Genomic DNA, 18033 nt, shown 5'->3' on the forward strand with positions numbered 1-18033 from the left:
AATGTTTTTTTGATTAGCCAGTTAACATTCACTGAATTAGCTAGTTAAAGCAAGCCAAGTTTCCATTACTAAAAATATTTAAGTTGAGATTACATGATATTTTAAGTTAAATGTATGAATTAGCTTACTCAAATATTTCAATTTAAGGGCAATTAAAATGTATGAGTACAAAAAAGCCAGTTCTGCTTATTTAAACTTTACATTTCTTAACTCAAAAATGATGTAACTGATTACCTCAAAGTTCAGGTTTTCAGTGTATTCTAAAACCAGAATAAGCAGTAGTTCAGTGATTAATAGAGAATATTCAGTTTTATGAAGCGTCATAAACAACAAAGCTATATGGGGATCAATTAATAAGCAGTGCCATAGAAACAGATTTGTCATCTTTTAAGTTTCTGATTGTTTGTTCTCACATTTCTCAGGATTTTTTTTTCTTTTAGTTTGAACAGACATTATTTTTGGTGAAAACATTGTCTTGCTAGCAAAAACATTTGAATTTGAATAGAAAATGCTTGCAAAGAAAATCACTTGAAGCTTTTTTTCTGGGTCGTTTTTGTTTATTATGAATATCTGCTGCATTGTAAAAGTCTTAGTTTAAAGTTTCCATTTATTTACATCAAAAAAAATGAAAGTGCAGACAAACTATCTGTGCTATGGTTGTTTAATTACATTTGAACATGTCATTTAAATGGAGTGAATTTAATTCTAGACCTTTCTATATTTGTACAAAAAGTTTTGAAACCATCGTTTTGTTTCAAAATGGTTTACATCACAATATGCGTTACATGCTGTTACTTTGGGGAGTAACCTTGAACTGGATCAAAAAAAAAAAAATTAAAATTAAAAGCACTTTAAAAGCAATTGCAACATTTTTCTTTTGTAAAACGAAGATTAAAAAAAGAAAAATAAACTATTTACTTAGCATTAAACTACATGACATTTAGCTGAAAAACACCACATTTTATATAACAACTAGACATTTAATCAAGTTTAGTTAACAAAAAAATACTTAAAAATGTGCTTCTGTTGAGCAGCTAATAATGTGAGGACAAAAACATCAACCTGTTAAAACGCCTCTGGTGAGTAGTGGTGTATTTTCACCAGCAAGATTCACAAATCTAAAGATATAGTGTATAATATAATATAATATAATGAAATATTTGTTGCTTGCAATTAAGAGTATTCCATCAGAATACACTACTGAATGGCTGTCAGTGTAGAAAGATGTTTTTAGCAGCCAGATGGTGTGGTTATGACATCTACCAGCAGGGGCTGACTGAGCATCGCTAACAGACAAATACATTATTAGAGAAGCCCTCAGCTAGTTTAGAAGAAGACACCTGCATTTGACTAGGGAATCTGTGGCGTTTTATTGGCACATTGACACAGGTTTGTGTAAACAAAGAAATACAAAATGTAAAGGCAACAGTGTTTGTTTGTTCTGAATCCTTTATGTCACCCTCCAGATGTTGATAATAATCTCTACAGGTCAGGGTTGTGCAAAATTCAGAATGGAAGAATTGGCTCCCTGTCTATTTATGAGTGTGAATTTGAATCAAATTGGCCACACCCCACAGGAAGTTGAATTGCAATGACCGGAAGATGAATTTACTGACCTGCAATTCAAACAAATTCATCACAAGTGATGCATTCTGGGAAAATAAGTGTTCTTCCACCCTAGTCCTTAAATGTTAATCTATATTATGATGTAATATAGAGATTTTTCCTCTATCTATCTATCTATCTATCTATCTATCTATCTAGAGTCACAAGCTACTTATTTCATTTTATAGGTGTGGATATAATAACTGAATAAAGTGTAATATAATATATAAATATTGCCAAAAGTTTTCAAATTGAAGTTCCAGTAATATTGCTTAATGATTGTGATGTCACTTCCTGCAATGACCTTTAGTTTTCAAAAAGTAAGACTGGAGCCACATTTTTGTTTCCAGTTAATTTTGTTCAATATCCTTAAAAGTTACTGGAATATGGCATGCTATTCAAGTTAAACGTTCAAATATTAAGTCTTTTAAAACTTTTTTTTTTTTTTTTTTTTCAAAACTTTCAAACAATCAATCCAGCAATCAAAGTTTGTCTTGACAACATTTGCTTTTCTGGTTAAAATGACTGGTTAAAGGATTAGTTCACTTCAGAATTCAAATTTCCTGATAATTTACCCCCATGTCATCCAAGATGTTTATGTCTTTCTTTCTTCAGTTGAAAAGAAATTTTTATGAGGAAAACATTCCAGGATTTTTCTCCATATAGTGGACTTCACTGGGGTTCAACGGGTTGAAGGTCCAAATGTCAGTTTCAGTGCAGCTTCAAAGAGCTCTACATGATCCCAGACGAGGAATAAGAGTCTTATCTAGTGAAACAATCGGCCATTTTCTAAAAAAAAAAAACAATCTATATATACACTTTTTAACCACAAATGCTCGTCCTGCGCCACGCATTACGTAAACACGTTAGAAAGGTCACGCATGACGTAGATGGAAGTACAAAGCAAGCGTTTACAAAGTGAACATGCAAAGACGGTTAAAAAGTGGTTAAAAGTTCATATTTTCAGTTTTAATGTGGTTAAAAAGTATTAATATATATATATATATATATTTTTTTTTTTTAGAAAATCACAGATCGATTCACTAGATAAGACCCTTATTCCTGGCCCTTTGAAGCTGCATTGAAACTGCAATTTGGACCTTCAACCCATTGAACCCTGTTGAAGTTCACTATATGGAGAAAATTAATTGGTGGAATTTAATTTCTTTTCAACTGAAGAAAGAAAGACATGAACATCTTGGATGACATGTAAGTAAATTATCAGAAAATTTGAATTCTGAAGTGAACTAATCCTTTAAAGTTCATTTTTATTATACTACCTTACATTCACATTCAAATTGCAATTCTGAAACCCGTTTGCTACCTTCATTCTAATCCAAGAGTTAAACTGGAATTTAAAAGACAATGTCAATTGAATTCTGAATGGTGCACAACCCTGTTCCACGCCGAATGCATGTTCATAGTCTAAAGCTGATCAGCAAATGGAAGTCGTACTCTTGATTTTGGCAATAAAATAAAACTCTTGGCAAAGAAAGTCACGAAGACCCAAAAGGTTTCTGTTCTGGTTGCTCTTTGAAAGACTTCATATCTCGCTACCTGCATCCACAGCTCTCCACCACCATGTCCTCGTACTGCTTGTACACCACATTATTGGCGGAATCAATGTACAGAATGCTGATGGGGCTGAGTCTGGTCGGGACGCAGCAGGTCGGCGGCGTGGACCTGGGATCCATGGAGTTCATGAGAGTCTGGATGATGGCGTGATTGGTAGGCTCCAAATGGGAGCGGATGGGAAAGTCGCAGACCCCGTCGCAGTGGAAGGCCTCGTACTCCAGAGGAGCGATGATCCAGTCGTCCCAGCCCATTTCCTTGAAGTTGACGTGCAACTGCTTGCGATTGCAACGCTGTTTGGTTTGGCTCTTGGGTGGCTTTTTCCCACGTGGCAACGGTGCCCGACGCATCCGACGCTGGGTGAAGAGGTACTCGTACACAGTCTTGTTGTCGTGACCTGAACGGGCTTTGATCTCGTTGTAAAAGAGCCCTCGCTTTTTTGTACGCCCAAACACCACAAAGAAGGCTTTCTCCTTCGTTTGCCTTCCCGCTCGACCCAGGCCGAGTAATCGCAAGTCAAGCGGTCGGCCTTGATCGACGGCTTCCAGCTCAAAGCAAAGCTGAGGAGAGTTTCTAAAGTTTCTGAACAGTTTCCAGATGTCAAACACTTCCCAGTAAGGGGCACTGTGAGGGTCGACAGGTCGAATCTGCAGCAGTTGGCCTTTGTGCTTACCTGACGCACAGGTGTACAGTCTCAGAGCTGCCATGCCCTCAGCAAACATGGCCTTACGAGAGTCCATGTGTTTCTTTCGGAGGATGCGCAGCTCTGCGCCCAACAGACCCTCCTTCTCCATTGAGCTGATGTTGAAGAGGTACCGCTGGCGTCTCAGCAGGGGCGCTCGGTCGTCTGCAAAAGTTAAGGTCAAAGGTCAATAAAAATAGCCTTTGCATTGCTTTGTTAGTTTCAGTTTAACTTGATTATATCCATGTAAAAGCAAAACACAAAAAGTAGCATGGCGTGGGTTTTTTTTTTATGATTCCATCATAACACCATGTTTTTGTACATAAACATCTGTGATAGTAGACTAAAACAGTGGTACTACCATGTACCATGTACATCTACTGTGGTAATACAGTGATTTCTGTGGTTATTTACCATAGTTATACCCTGTTTTTTTGCACATGCTATCATGATAAAACTACCATTTTAACATGTACCATGGCAATGTCATGTTTTTGCAAATGTCTGTAATATTTGGACAGACAATGGCATTACCATGTTTTTTGGACACAATGTCTTTTAACATTTACTGTATGAATAATATGATTTACCATGGTAATACCATCTTATTTGCACATCATAAACAAGGTAATACTGTGGTTTTGTGGAAATTTTGAATGGTAATGGCATGGACATGCATTGATTAAGATATTTATTTACAAAAGAGTAAAATTATCAATCACTTTTATCTTTTCTAAGACAGTTAAGCTTCTCTACAAAGCTCACACTGTGTGTGTGTGTGTGTGTGTGTGTGTGTGTGTGTGTGTGTGAGAGAGAGAGAGAGAGAGAGAGAGAGAGAGCACACTTTCTCTCTGCATGCAATGCATATGAAGGCAGTGCATTATAAAAATCAAAAGGTTTCATTTTATCCAAGAACAGTTTGCTTTCAAAAGACTATTAAAACCAGACGAACTTGGCCTGGAGACCACAACATACTGTAAACACAGCATTATTATCAACCTGCAGCTATTTACCAGTGTGCCTACCACCGTGACATATGGCTTTCACTAAAATAGGCTGAAAAAATCCATCTGAAGCACATGGAGAGGGGCAGAGAGAGTGCAACTGATTAGTGCTGTGTGTGTATGTTTGTGTGTGTGTGTGTGTGTGTGTGTGTGTGTGTGTGTGTGTGTGTGTGTGTGTGTGTGTGTGTGTGTGTGTGTGTGTGTGTGTGTGTGTGTGTGTGTGGGGTGGCATAAATTACACTGATGTAGAAGGACTTGATGTGCGGTGGCTTTTAAAACTTAGACAAATAGTTCATCCAAAAATGGAAGTTCTGCTCACCTTCAAAACCTGTATGATTATGTTTAGCAGAATGTTCCGAGCTGCTCTTTTCCACACAATGAAAGTGAATGGAGACCTAAAAGCTCCTTTTGTCTTAGTCTTACAGGTTTGAAACAACATGAGAGTGAGTAAATTATCTTTTTTAGGTAAACGTTTCCTTTAGGTGGGGAAGAACGGTGCATGTATTTCTTGCTCGAGGTCTACAGAGGATGTGGTAACTATAAATCTGCAAAGGGTATTTCACACAGCATAAACTAAAAACATTCAGAGCTTCTGAGGAGTCAACCTTGCAGCTACAGAAAGCAGAGCCATTTAAATGCTGTTTTAAACAGATTTACTTAGAAAAAAATAAAAACATATTGAGGCCACCTACTTGTAACCGGCCCAGGAGTTTATTTACTTTAAGCAGAGGTCCATCAAAAGCCTTATGCCAGATGCATATTGACACAGTTGGTTTGGGTCAGAGACCCGGATAAAAAAAAAAATAAAAAAAAGGTGATTGTGTAGATTTAGTGTGTAGTGCAATACTAAGCAGAAATAAGATGTTTTCGAAATTTATATCCACTGACTTCTCTTTTTGTATAAACAGAAAAGGACAATTTAGCGTAAATGCAGTAGACTTCAAATGGGTAGTTGACGTGACATTTCAAGCAGTGACAGCAGTATCCTGCTGTTAGACAGGCTATCGTTCATCTAAATCAAACATTTTCCTTTCTAATGTTTTTGTTCCATTGTCATATGCACTTTTTATGAGTTCATATTATTTTTTTGAGGAACTGTTTGGAATATTTATTCTCAGAAATAATTAGACTATAGCACTGCAAAAGCTAAAAATGATTAAAGATGGTATAGTGTAATACACAGTGTAAAATATTATTTTTGGCTTAACTTAAAGTAAGTTACCTGTTTGCTTTAAAATTGAGTTAATTGAAATTAAAAATTTGAGTTAATACAATGAAGGAGATTGGTTTAATAAACAGAAACTCAAAATATTATGTTATGTGAACCACATTAATTATCTAAGTTGATTTGACAAAAGAAAAAAAAGTCCACTAATATACACTTTCCTTTATGCATTCATATAAATTTTAACCTTAAAATCTTGACCGGGGCTAGTTATCACACTTCCTACTCGAGAATAAATAGACATACATTCTAATAGCAGGGCATGTTGTCACATATGGGGTAAGTTGTCACATTTGGAACTATAGGCTGCTATAAAACAGATAATTACTTGCTTTTCAGCTAGTTTTAAAGAGTTAAATTCGTATGAAACTATTAGTATGTAGTTAATAAAATGTTAAATAAAACAAGCGACAATTTCCCCCAATAAACCAGTGTGATTTTATTGTGTTTATTCTTTTACCTAAAACATCTATATGAACAAAAATATGAATACCATATGAAATATTATATTTTAATAATTATTTAAACATGCAAAACCACTGCTAGAGGGGAAAAAGACACAGTTTTTGTAATTGGACTTTTGATTCGAAACCATTGTGACAATTAACCCATGTGACAACTTGCCCCGATCTATAATGTTCATACAACAGAACTCTCTAATGCAAGCCAGAGTATATATGTATACCATACCTTGTCCTCTATCTACAAAGCTGGTGATGGTATTGGCCATCCCAGCCTCGTGCAGGACACTAGTATTGACCTCTCCGCTGGTCAGTGACCAGTACAGGGACAGCATGTAGTCATGGGGCGTCACTAAAGGGTGTTTGGGTTCCTCGCTGTCCTCTAGTTTTAATGCGCCATTCCCTCTCAGATGGGCAGGTGCTGGTGCGATGCTTTTCATCACGGCAGGATTGGTCTGACCGGCCCTGATTGCAGCTGGCGCGGCGGATTTCAACGTAGAAACTCCTTTATTGTGTCCCGTTTGATGTTGGATGCTAGATGAGGATGCGACTCTCGCCGCATCCTTGGGTACCCAAGAGCGCGCGGCCTCCCTGCGCCCTAAACTCACAGGTACCGCGGCGCGAGTCTCGGACTTTATCAGAGGTGGACCAGCCCGGATGCGAGAGATCTTCGCGTTGTCAAAGGGCTTAACGAGCGTCGTCCCGTTGCGCGCCACCGGTAACCGCGGATTGGGTTTGACCGCTCCGGTGCCCCTGTGACCGGCCACGCCGGCGAGGGAGAGCGCTTGTGGGATGAAAACCAGGTATAACAGAGTCCAGAAGCCCAATAAAAGAGGGAGACTAGTCAGAACTTTCATCCTCTGATCTTCCTCTGAGTTTCGGTGATGGAGAAATGACCAACAGCTCTTGGCGAACTACCATGAACGGGTTTGGAGAGGTAAAAATGAAGCTTTGGAAACGTCTGATCGATTATTCTGCGCAAACCATTGCCATGAGCCCCTCTCTTCAGAACCATAGTGATCCAGCTCTGTCGGAGTGGAGATCCAAGAGTAGGTACAACAGCGCAACTTTCTCTCGTTGAAGTCCAGCGGTTCTGCTTGATATCTTGTAAGAGACTTGTTTAAAATCCTACTTTTTCCAAGAGGGAAGGATGGCGTAATGCGCTCTCTCCCTCACTCTCTCTTTCTTTCTCAGAGTTTGAACATCGTCCAGTGAAAACAGCACACACACACACACACACACACACACACACACACACACACACACACACACACACACACACACACACAGAGAGAAACCTGCAGGTGCTTAAGTTGTGCGCAAACCTGAGCGCAGGAATTGGAAACGGAATTCCAACGCAAACTGGCTTAATTACTCTCTGATGTCATGCTGTCCAGATTTATTCAAGTGCAATATTTCTTCTTACAGCATGAGTCACTGAATACATAAAACCAAACGCTTTGCATTAGGTCACCAGAATAAATCCTGAGTTTATGAGCCATAGGTCAGATTTGATATGCAAATTACCATGCATTAAACATGACTTGATATGCAAACCAAGAGTTGATGTGCGAATGCTATTAAGCTTGATTTTATATAGGATTATTCATCATGCACCCTTATTAAAAAAGAATAGATTTCGATTTATTCTTCAAAAGTTGTGAAGTGTTTTGTCAAGTAACCAAAAAGTCAAAAATATTATTTAATAATATGACAGAATCATCTGTACTACAGGTTACGTCACTGAAAGTCATTTTTAAAAATCAGATAGTTGCATGTTTTTGCTTTTTTTTTTTTTTTTTTACAATGTCCTGTAAACAAAAAAAAAAGAAAATAAATGTACTAACTTTATATTATATATTGCATATTAAATTCTATTAAATTGCATTTATTAATATTATGTCATTTCTGTCTTTTGTGTAGTTTATTTCAAATGAATAAGTAAATAAATAAGTAGTAACTAACTCAAATCAATATTTCAACTACTACACTAAAAATAAATGTTGGTTTAACTTAAAAAAGTAAGTTACCTGGTTGCCTTAAAATTTAGTTCATTAAAGTTAAACATTTGAGTTAAAGGGTTAGTTCACCCAAAAATGAAAATTATGTCATTAATTACTCACCCTCATGTCATTCTACACCCGTAAGACCTTCATTCATCTTCAGAACACAAATTAAGATATTTTTGATGAAATCCGATGGCTCAGTGAGGCCTGCATTGACAGCAAGATAACTTACACTTTAGGATGCCCAGAAATCAACTAAAGACATATTTAAAACAGTTCATGTGACTACAGTGGTTCAACCTTAATGTTATGAAGCGACGAGAATACTTTTTGTGCGCCAAAACAAAACAAATATCAACAATATCTAGTGATGAGTGATTTTAAAACACTGCTTCATGAAGCTTCGAAGCTTTACGAATCTTTTGTCTCGAATCAGTAGTTTGGAGCGTGTACCAAACTGTCAAAGTCACGTGATTTCAGTAAACGAGGCTTCGTTACATCATAAGTGTTTTGAAATTTCAATAGTTCACCACGCTCTGAACCACTGATTCAAAACAAAAGATTCGTAAAGCTTCAGAGCTTCATGAAGCAGTGTTTTGAAATCACTCAATCACTAGATATTGTTGCTATCTGTTTTTTTTTTGTTTTTTTTGGCGCACAAAAAGTATTCGCGTCGCTTCATAACATTAAGGTTGAACCACTGTAGTCACATGAACTGTCTTTAGTAGCTTTCTGGGCATCTGAAAGTGTAAATTATCTTGCTGTCAATGAAGCCCTCACTGAGCCATTGGATTTTATTAAAAATATCTTAATTGTGTTCTGAAGATGAACGAAGGTCTTACGGGTGTGGAATGAGGGTGAATAATTAATGACAGAAATTTCATTTTTGGGTGAACTAACCTTTAAAACAATGGAGATTGTTTTAATCAACAGAAACTCAAAATATGTTATCTGAACCACATTATTTATTGAAGTTGATTTAAAAAAAGAAAAAAATGTTGAGATAAATCATGAAAATATATATATTTTTTTTTACAGTGCACTGTCTGATCAGAGCCATGTAGTAACATACAAATAGTTTTTCAGAAAGCATTTTTCACTGACCACTACAAGATCAAATGAGGTGAATGGATTTAGTTGCCACATCATCTAAATATAATCACACTGGTGTAAGGTCAGAGGTCACAAGACAGATTCTTTAAGTTTATGGGATGTAGAAACTCTGTTTCTTCTCAGCCATGACCATACATTCGTATTTAAAGCTGCGGAGGAACAGTTTATTTCCTCAAGTTAAATATATGGACTATTGGTAACGCTATGTTAGACACCCACACAGACCATTCCAATCCTTCCCGAACATTGAAAAAAATACCCACCTCCGTAGACAAACAGAGGAGGGAATGGTGGATTGCGCAGGTGAAGCTCAGGAGACACACACACACACACATAAACATGCTCATCCAGGGGTGAAAACCTCAGCGCTGGCCAGCAAACTGCCGCTCATAACAGTGAACGCAGCACATTTTCAACTGTCCAAGATGTGCTCAACGTCTCTCAGGATGTTTTCAGAAGGACAGAGGAAACATGGCCTGTGGTTTACCCCACACCAGTGACATGGATCACCAGGAACATTTCTTTTGTGCGAATATACAAATGCTTCCATTTTGCATTTTTCTACTTTAATACAAATGGTCTCATTACAAAGCATACAATTATATAGTTAAACAATTATACATAGTTAAATTGAAAATAATAGCATGCTTTTATAATGGCTTAGTATTTGGATTGTTTGTGTTCTGGTCATTTTCTTTTTCCTGAGAATGCTAGTTATTGTTATTGCATTGGATCTAAACTTGCTGACTTTGCTCACACAGAGTATAAACAACCCCAAAAAATGTGAGAGTTTTTGTACATTTTCCCCCACCTTGTTTCTTTTGTATTTCTTTTTTTGGAACTGATTGATCATATGTCTCATTGATCTGAGCTGATACTGATTTATTTGAGAAGAATAACCTCGAGTGCCTTTTTTTTTTGAGGTGCATCAGCTCAGATCAATGAGGCCTACAATCATTCAGTTCCAAAAAAAAGTAATACAAAAACTGTGCTATTTGAAGGAAAACAAGCTTACAAAAAGATTGAACTCAATATTTGGTGATGTTATAGCATAATGAGAGATTTAAAAGCAATTTAAAAAGCTGGGAACCACAAATTAGGTAAAGGATTTTCAACACAGCACAAGGCGCACTCAAGCTGACATGAGCAAAACCTTATGTTCATGTTCTCCAGCAGGATTTGAGAGCATCTTGAACTTCAAAGAAGCAAGATCTAAATGTCAGTGTACAGATTATAAAATAATTGTGATTAATAATCTGAATCTTCTTCACTTTATATCATAATGTTTGAATGAATACTTAAAAATCCTTAAACCTTTCAGGTTTTGAATAACAGGTTTTCAATGTGCTCGCAGACGTTTGGACCCCACCGTACGACTTTGACCCCCTTCACATTCCCCCAAATTGCCACGCTACGCTGGTATCTTGTGCAGAGAAATGTGCTGTCGAGGTGTTAGACGTTGCAAAACCACAGAAATTTCTCAGATGCAGTCGTGGACAAACGAAATAAAAAGGGGCTCTTGTTCTGGAGGAGAAGCCACAGTTTTGACATTCTGCTAATACGCATGTGGTCTCAACTCCACTTGTGCTTGCCTATCAACTCTGGACAAACCCTTTTCCGTTATTTTTTTTTAAAAAGATTTAATTAATTTCAATGACTTTTCCAAGTAATCACAATTTAAAAGTTCTCTTATATGTTCAGGTTTGGAATGATTCATGTTTTCCACAGCAGATTGTTCTTATATTCCTGAAAGGTTTGGGGCCAGTGAGAAATTGGACATGAATGCCTTCTCAAGTTGTATTTACTACTGGGAAACTCGGAGGTCATTTTTATATCCGATTTTCCGAGTTGGGCGGGCCATAAACTTTAAACATGGCAGATAGGAGAATGATTGCTGCTGATACTGGTATTCTTTGGCCTATTAGTTTTCTTCACAACAACATCGCCTTGTCTTTTTGTTAAAGTAGTACATATTTACATAGACATAGCCTATATGAATGCGAATTTGAAGCATATTATCTAGCCTATATGTTTTAACAGCGAAAATAGCCTAGCATTTGACTGAAATTCTAGAATCATCAGGAAGCTTTTTGTCTAGCCTAGATAGCGCGGTGAATATGGTTGTCAAAAAAACAGACGCTACATTTTATTCAAAGTTAAATATCTTCCATAAATTTTGGCTTTAAAGGGTTAGTTCACCCAAAAATGAAAATAATGTTACTTACCCTCATGCTGTTCCACACCCATAAGACGCAAATTAAGATATTTTTGTTGAAATCCGATGGCTCAGTGAGGCCTGCATGGCCAGCAATGACACTTCCTCTCTCAAGATCCATAAATTTAAATCAGTTCATGTGAGTACAGTGGTTCAATATTAATATTATAAAGCGACGAGAATATTTTTGGTGCGCCAAAAAAAAACAAAATAACGACTTATATAGTGATGGCCGATTTCAAAACACTGCTCCAGGAAGATTCGGAACGTTATGAATCTTTTGTGTCGAATCAGCGCGCCAAAGTCACGTGATTTCAGCAATTTGGCAGTTTGACACGCGATCCGAATCATGATTCGACACAAACGATTCACAACGCTCTGAAGCTTCCTGAAGCAGTGTTTTTGAAATCGGCCATCACTAAATAAGTCGTTATTTTGGCGCACCAAAAATATTCTCGTCGCTTTATAAAATTAATATTGAACCACTGTACTCACATTAACTGATTAAAATATGTTTTTAGTACCTTTATGGATCTTGAGAGAGGAAATGTCATTGCTCCCTATCAGGCCCGGTACTAGGCTTGCTGGACTGGGGGGGCAATCACAAATTTTGGTAGGGCAGCATTTTCTAGGCTAATATTCATAGCTAACTTTTTGTTTTTTTGATTCATCAAGAATCGTCTTGTGGCTAACAAATTATAGGCTATAGCCTAATTTGTACTGGCTATGTAGGCCATGTGAATTATTTATGGACATAATAAGGGGCGGAGCCAGACATTGTAAACATTTGGGGCTTAACCGAAATCTATATTTGTCCAATGACATTTTAATTTACTGACCTGAAAGGAGCGTTTTTTGTAGTATTCTTGGTTAAAGTTCATAAAATGTACATTATATATCATCATCTAGGGGGTCCGGGGGCATGCCCCCCCGGTAAGAAAATTTTTGTGTATTTTAAGGTTAAATGCATCAGTCTTGTGCACTTTGGAAGCTCAAAACTGAGAGCTTCAACCCATGTACAGAGTGCAAATGGAACAAAGAAACAGCATTGACTTGTACCTGGTCATGAAAGAGGGCTCAAACATCTTTTTAGTTGTGATATAGAGTCTCAGTCTACATTGTATTTTCGGATGCACACTTCTCTTTAAAACACGCAGCACAGAAACCTCAAACCTGAAAGATTCAGGGCTTTTGGAAAAACATTTGGGGTTCCAGCCCCCTTAGCCCACCCCTAGCGCCGCCCCTGGATATAATGTTCAAACTATTCATTGTTAACGAAATTACTGAGGAAATGTTCGCTGACAGCTATCTCAGCATGCAGAAAATATGTTCGGCTGATGCAGATGTGATCCTCATTGTGATATTTTTTTTAGGCTACTTGCTTGAAGATTAGGTGTACACTTGTTTTCGACGTGTTTTCTGATTAATGTTCGTTACTTCCCAGTTTGCATGTTTTTGGATTTTAAGTCCATTTTTGTGAGATTAAATATCATTATAAGCATAATATTCACTTTTTTTTCTGTGATTAAAGTGGCCGATCCTTATTCAATAGATAAGACGTTTTTAATGTTTATGTAGGCTTATTCATTTTTGGGGGGCACAAGGAAATTCTGGGGGGGCAATGCCCCCCCTAGCCCCCCCCTAGACCCGGCCCTGCTCCCTATGCAGGCCTCAATGAGCCATCGGATTTTAACTAAAATATCTTAATTTGTATTCCGAAAATTAACGAAGGTTTTACGGGTGTGGAACGACATGAGGGTAAGTAATAAATGACAGAATTTTCATTTTTGGGTGAACTAACCCTTTAATAATATTAACCAAGAAACAGGCAAGAATAAACCTGTTAGCCTATCCTTCATGATTACAGTTCTTTCCGACAACAAGCACTTGAACGCGACGAGCTCATAATCACGACTTCAGAAGCGGGAAGCAGGACATTTCCGATAGCATGTGGAGGAAAACTATTAATACAGACGTATGATTGAGTTAGCTTTTCCAGAATAACAGGCTGCAAAAAAATGCAACATTGACCTCTTTTGGATAATTCCGGGTATTACATTCAGAAAACAAAGGAAGAAAGGTCAAACTAAATAGGCCTAGGCCTACTACATGAGCCGTTGTAGTTATTAATTTTCTGTGGTGTTTTAAAGACTAAATGAAAGAATATTTTATACAAATTTAAAAAATTAATTAATTTAGGGTTTTAAACACTGAAAAAAAGAACATTTTATACATAATAATAATAATAATAATTTAGGCCAAATAAAATAATCCAAAATGGGTAAGTTTGGGACCTGTTGATTTGTTTGTAATTACTGATAAAGTTATATTTTCTATTAATTGTTAAATAATAGTTTCATAAAAAGGCACAAACACACCATTGAAGTATAATAAAATTGGCCTACATAACTTGTGCAAAATATATCCAATCTTCTGAAGCCTTATGATTGCTTTGTGTGAGAAACAGATAGTTTGACAGCTTGTTGTCATTCACTGAATATCCTCAAAACTACCTCTCACAAAATAGCTTGGACTATATTTTTGGTCTGATTTCGCAAATAATGTAAGAGAATGCAGATTTTTTTTTTTTTTTTTTTTTTTTATTCTTCTCAAAGAAATTATTTTCATAATTGATATCTGAAAAAACAAAAACAGGAGCAACCCCATAAAAGATCTAAAAGGACAAAGACAATTTACTTGTAATGTCTAAAACACATCAGCAGGTGGCAGTATGAGGCAACTTTTCAAATGCACTCCACACCGCAGGCATTCAGAACATAGGGTGCGTCCCAAGTCGCATACTTATCTACTATATAGTAGGCAGAAATTGCGTACTGCTCTGCTACATTCCATATACTTATATTAAAAAAAAAACTGCACGTCAAGCATTATGTATTATATAATGTACTACATTTAGGCCATGTGACCTCATCATCTGGTTTAATTCAGTGCTATCCAAGCTTCCTCACAGAAATAAATGTAGCATTTAAATCTATCTGCAAATTACAAAAGTAAATAAATGCACATCTTTAACCTTTACAGTATTTGCCTGCATTGCATTTAAGATGCTTTTCTTTATTTGCTGTTCTTGTTTACTTTCCATGTCTGCCTTAGTTCCTCATATAGACTAGAAAATGAATATTGTAATACACATGCCTCTGATACACAGGTTGTAATGTAAATTTGGTGTGACATGCTCAGAAGATGCCACTATTTTAAAAGACTTTATCAGGTTTGAGATTTTATCAGACATAGAACAATTAATGAGACAGCATTAATATATTGCTCAATCTACAGTAAATGTTAGGATTATTTTAAAGAGATAATCACAAATGGTCGTTTTCTGCTGTTTCTTTTGCGCTTTTGCTCCACCTCTTGTGTAAACAAACCCAGGCTGTAGTTGAAATTGAAAACGCACCATTCATCTTTCAATAAGATGGCGTAATACATGAAAATTTGAACACGTTCCAGAACTTTCCACAGACTTGTTTTTCTGATACGCATTCAAATGTGTAACAGAAAACGTGTGTGTGTGTTAATGATGAAACTGTTCCTTGTGCTATGAGGAAGAAAAAAAAAAAACTGCACAGTATACTTCCTTATATGGTCTAGTTGTCCATTCAACCTGTGACCGCAGGCATGCTGTTTTTTCCTAACAGATAAAAGATAAATGGCAATCTCGTCATGGAAACATTAAGATTTGCATCTTATTTTCAATGAGCATTAAGATATTTTTTTACACCACAACATCACCGGATATAATCTAGAGAATTTCCCCATGCAGGTCATGTAATCATATCTGTGTGAAATCGGAGTGATTAATCTGCTGTTGACTAGACAGGTTTCAATTGGTTTTCCTAAATGTCTCAACCATCTGTTTGTTTGTTTACTTCATTTCTCTGGGCTTTGTCAGTGTGAGGTCAAAGAGGGCATGTGTTCAACACTCATAAAACATTATAATACTGCATCAAAACATATAAACTAACTTTTTGCCACACCTGCCTATGGCCGGCGAAAATCTACCAGCCATGAAACATAATTAATCCTTATTAAAGTTACACAAGTTATCAATAGCAGTGAGTGATTTTTCTTTGTCTTTTGTCGACAACAGCAGGTTTATTAGGCTGCTGTCACTTTAAGAGCTAATGCACAAATTTAATATCAATACACGTTTTCTTTCTCAACTGTTTACGTTCATAGTCATAACTGACTACGTTCACGAGGATACTTGCCAAGACGGGCATTTTGACATGATTTTGTTTGAATATGTCTGTTCAAGCTCAAGATGATGTGAAAGAGAACCTGATTCAGAATTTGCACGCTGTCTGAGATGCAGATTTCTGGGCATGCGCTACGGATGTGTGTGTGCACAAAACTTCCCTACACAGTGTGTGAGAAATGAATTCCCTTTTTTTGTCTTCTTGTGCTTTCGTGACGATGCAGCGTTGTTCACGTTCATGCTCTTTAACATTGCTTAGAATTCGTAAAAATGTTACAGTTGTGTAATGTTGGTGATTGACACCGTTTCACATACTCGCCAACACTGATTTTTACTTGCATTTGGCACTTGGCGAGTGTTAATTTGGCGAGCGTGCTCACGTATATGTGATTTAAAGGACTTACGGGAACTTTCTGCATCTCACGAACACACACCATTGCAAAACAAAATATTAAACCAAATGACATTTATTTATAAAGAAAGACACTTTTAATGCTTAATTCACAAAAAGAAGTTTGTTTTAAGTTTGTCTGAATACTTTTTGTTTTGGCAGATTTGTTTTGGCCCGAATCAAGAAATCTTGTCAATGTTTCTCCTTTTAAAAACAAAAATAGTTAACAATCAAGGCCTCATGCATGACCCGTAACACTTATGAATCAAAACATTTTCTATTTTTATCCTTCAATCCAAAAAGAAAACAAACTCCCTCTATTCTCCTGGTATTCTCATCTCATTTGTTTTGGTAGCAGAGCAGACAGGCATCAGCATGCTGGGAAACACACACACACACACACACACACACACACACACACACACACACGCACACACACTTACAGTCATTTCTCTAGGGGTGGAAATTCCCCATTTAACACCGAGACAATTAGATTACTTATTGCAGACTGTCCCATCATTCATCTATCACAAACAGGTTGATGTATGAATAACATGCAAGGCAAACCAGAAAGCTGACATTTTCAAACAAACTCTTTACTTAATGATCTATGAGTGTTATTCAGTTCAGTCAGGCTTTTGAAAAGCCCATGTGAGGCTCTTCAATCATCCAGGTTCTTCTGCAAAACACTTAAGGTTCACCAAAGAGCCTTTATATAATGGAGCATTTTCATAGTATGGATCTTGAGTTGCTATATGGTTGGTTGTGATTAGAAAGATCTTGATTTTATAGGTTCTTCGGGTCAGCGACAGTGTATTAGAGTTTTCCTGTTAACAGAGGAGTTGAAGCTCTCCTGGGTTCATGAAATACATACATTACAAGTGTCTGATGCTCACTAAGACTGCATTAATTTGATCAAAAATACAGTCAAACAGTGATATTGTGAAACTCCAGTCTTCAGTGTCACATGATCCACAATATTTTTGTGGAAACCATACATTTTTCCAGCATTCATTTGAAATGTTTTGTAATATGAATGTTTTTACGATCACTTTTGACCAATTTAATGCATCCTTGCTGAGAAGTATTTAAAAATGATCCCATATTTTGCTGAGTGTGTAGATGGTTTTCTAAAGAACCATTGAACTTACAGTGTTTCTCTAAAGGTATCAGGTCGCAAAACCATAGTAACCAAACATAGGCAAAGTTGTCATTATGTGGAGGGACATTCCACAAAGAAGGCCTCACTTTGGTGAACCTTGAGGCACAAAAGGTCAGTTCTCAGAGGAACTCTAAAGACTGTCAATGATTCCTTCAGTAACCCCATTATATAATATTTGAGGGGCTTGAAATATTTTGAGGTTATTGCACAATAGGATATTTGAAGCCTCCTTGAGGGTTTCACATGTGGCAATCTCATAAACCACAATGGTGGCTCAAATATCTTAATTTTTACTGTAAAGAACCACAGTAAGATGACTTTTGGAGAACCGATTCCTTGAAATAATCCCAAATCTTTGTACATAGATGACCCAAAATA

General features: G+C 36.8%; 1 protein-coding gene across 1 annotated transcript; it reads right to left on the reverse strand.

Annotated features, from left to right (window-relative positions):
- Positions 1–2763: 2763 nt before the first annotated feature.
- On the reverse strand, positions 2764–8220 carry gdf5 (growth differentiation factor 5). The gene is made up of 2 exons (XM_048199119.1): positions 6779–8220; positions 2764–4024 (listed from the first exon to the last, which is right to left on the reverse strand). Exons 1-2 carry the CDS (start codon positions 7404–7406, stop codon positions 3159–3161), a joined length of 1494 nt encoding a protein of 497 aa, XP_048055076.1. The 5' UTR covers positions 7407–8220; the 3' UTR covers positions 2764–3158.
- Between the last annotated feature and the right edge of the window lie 9813 nt (positions 8221–18033).

Source organism: Megalobrama amblycephala, linkage group LG8 (genome assembly GCF_018812025.1).
Source record: "Megalobrama amblycephala isolate DHTTF-2021 linkage group LG8, ASM1881202v1, whole genome shotgun sequence".
Lineage (NCBI taxonomy): Eukaryota > Metazoa > Chordata > Actinopteri > Cypriniformes > Xenocyprididae > Megalobrama > Megalobrama amblycephala.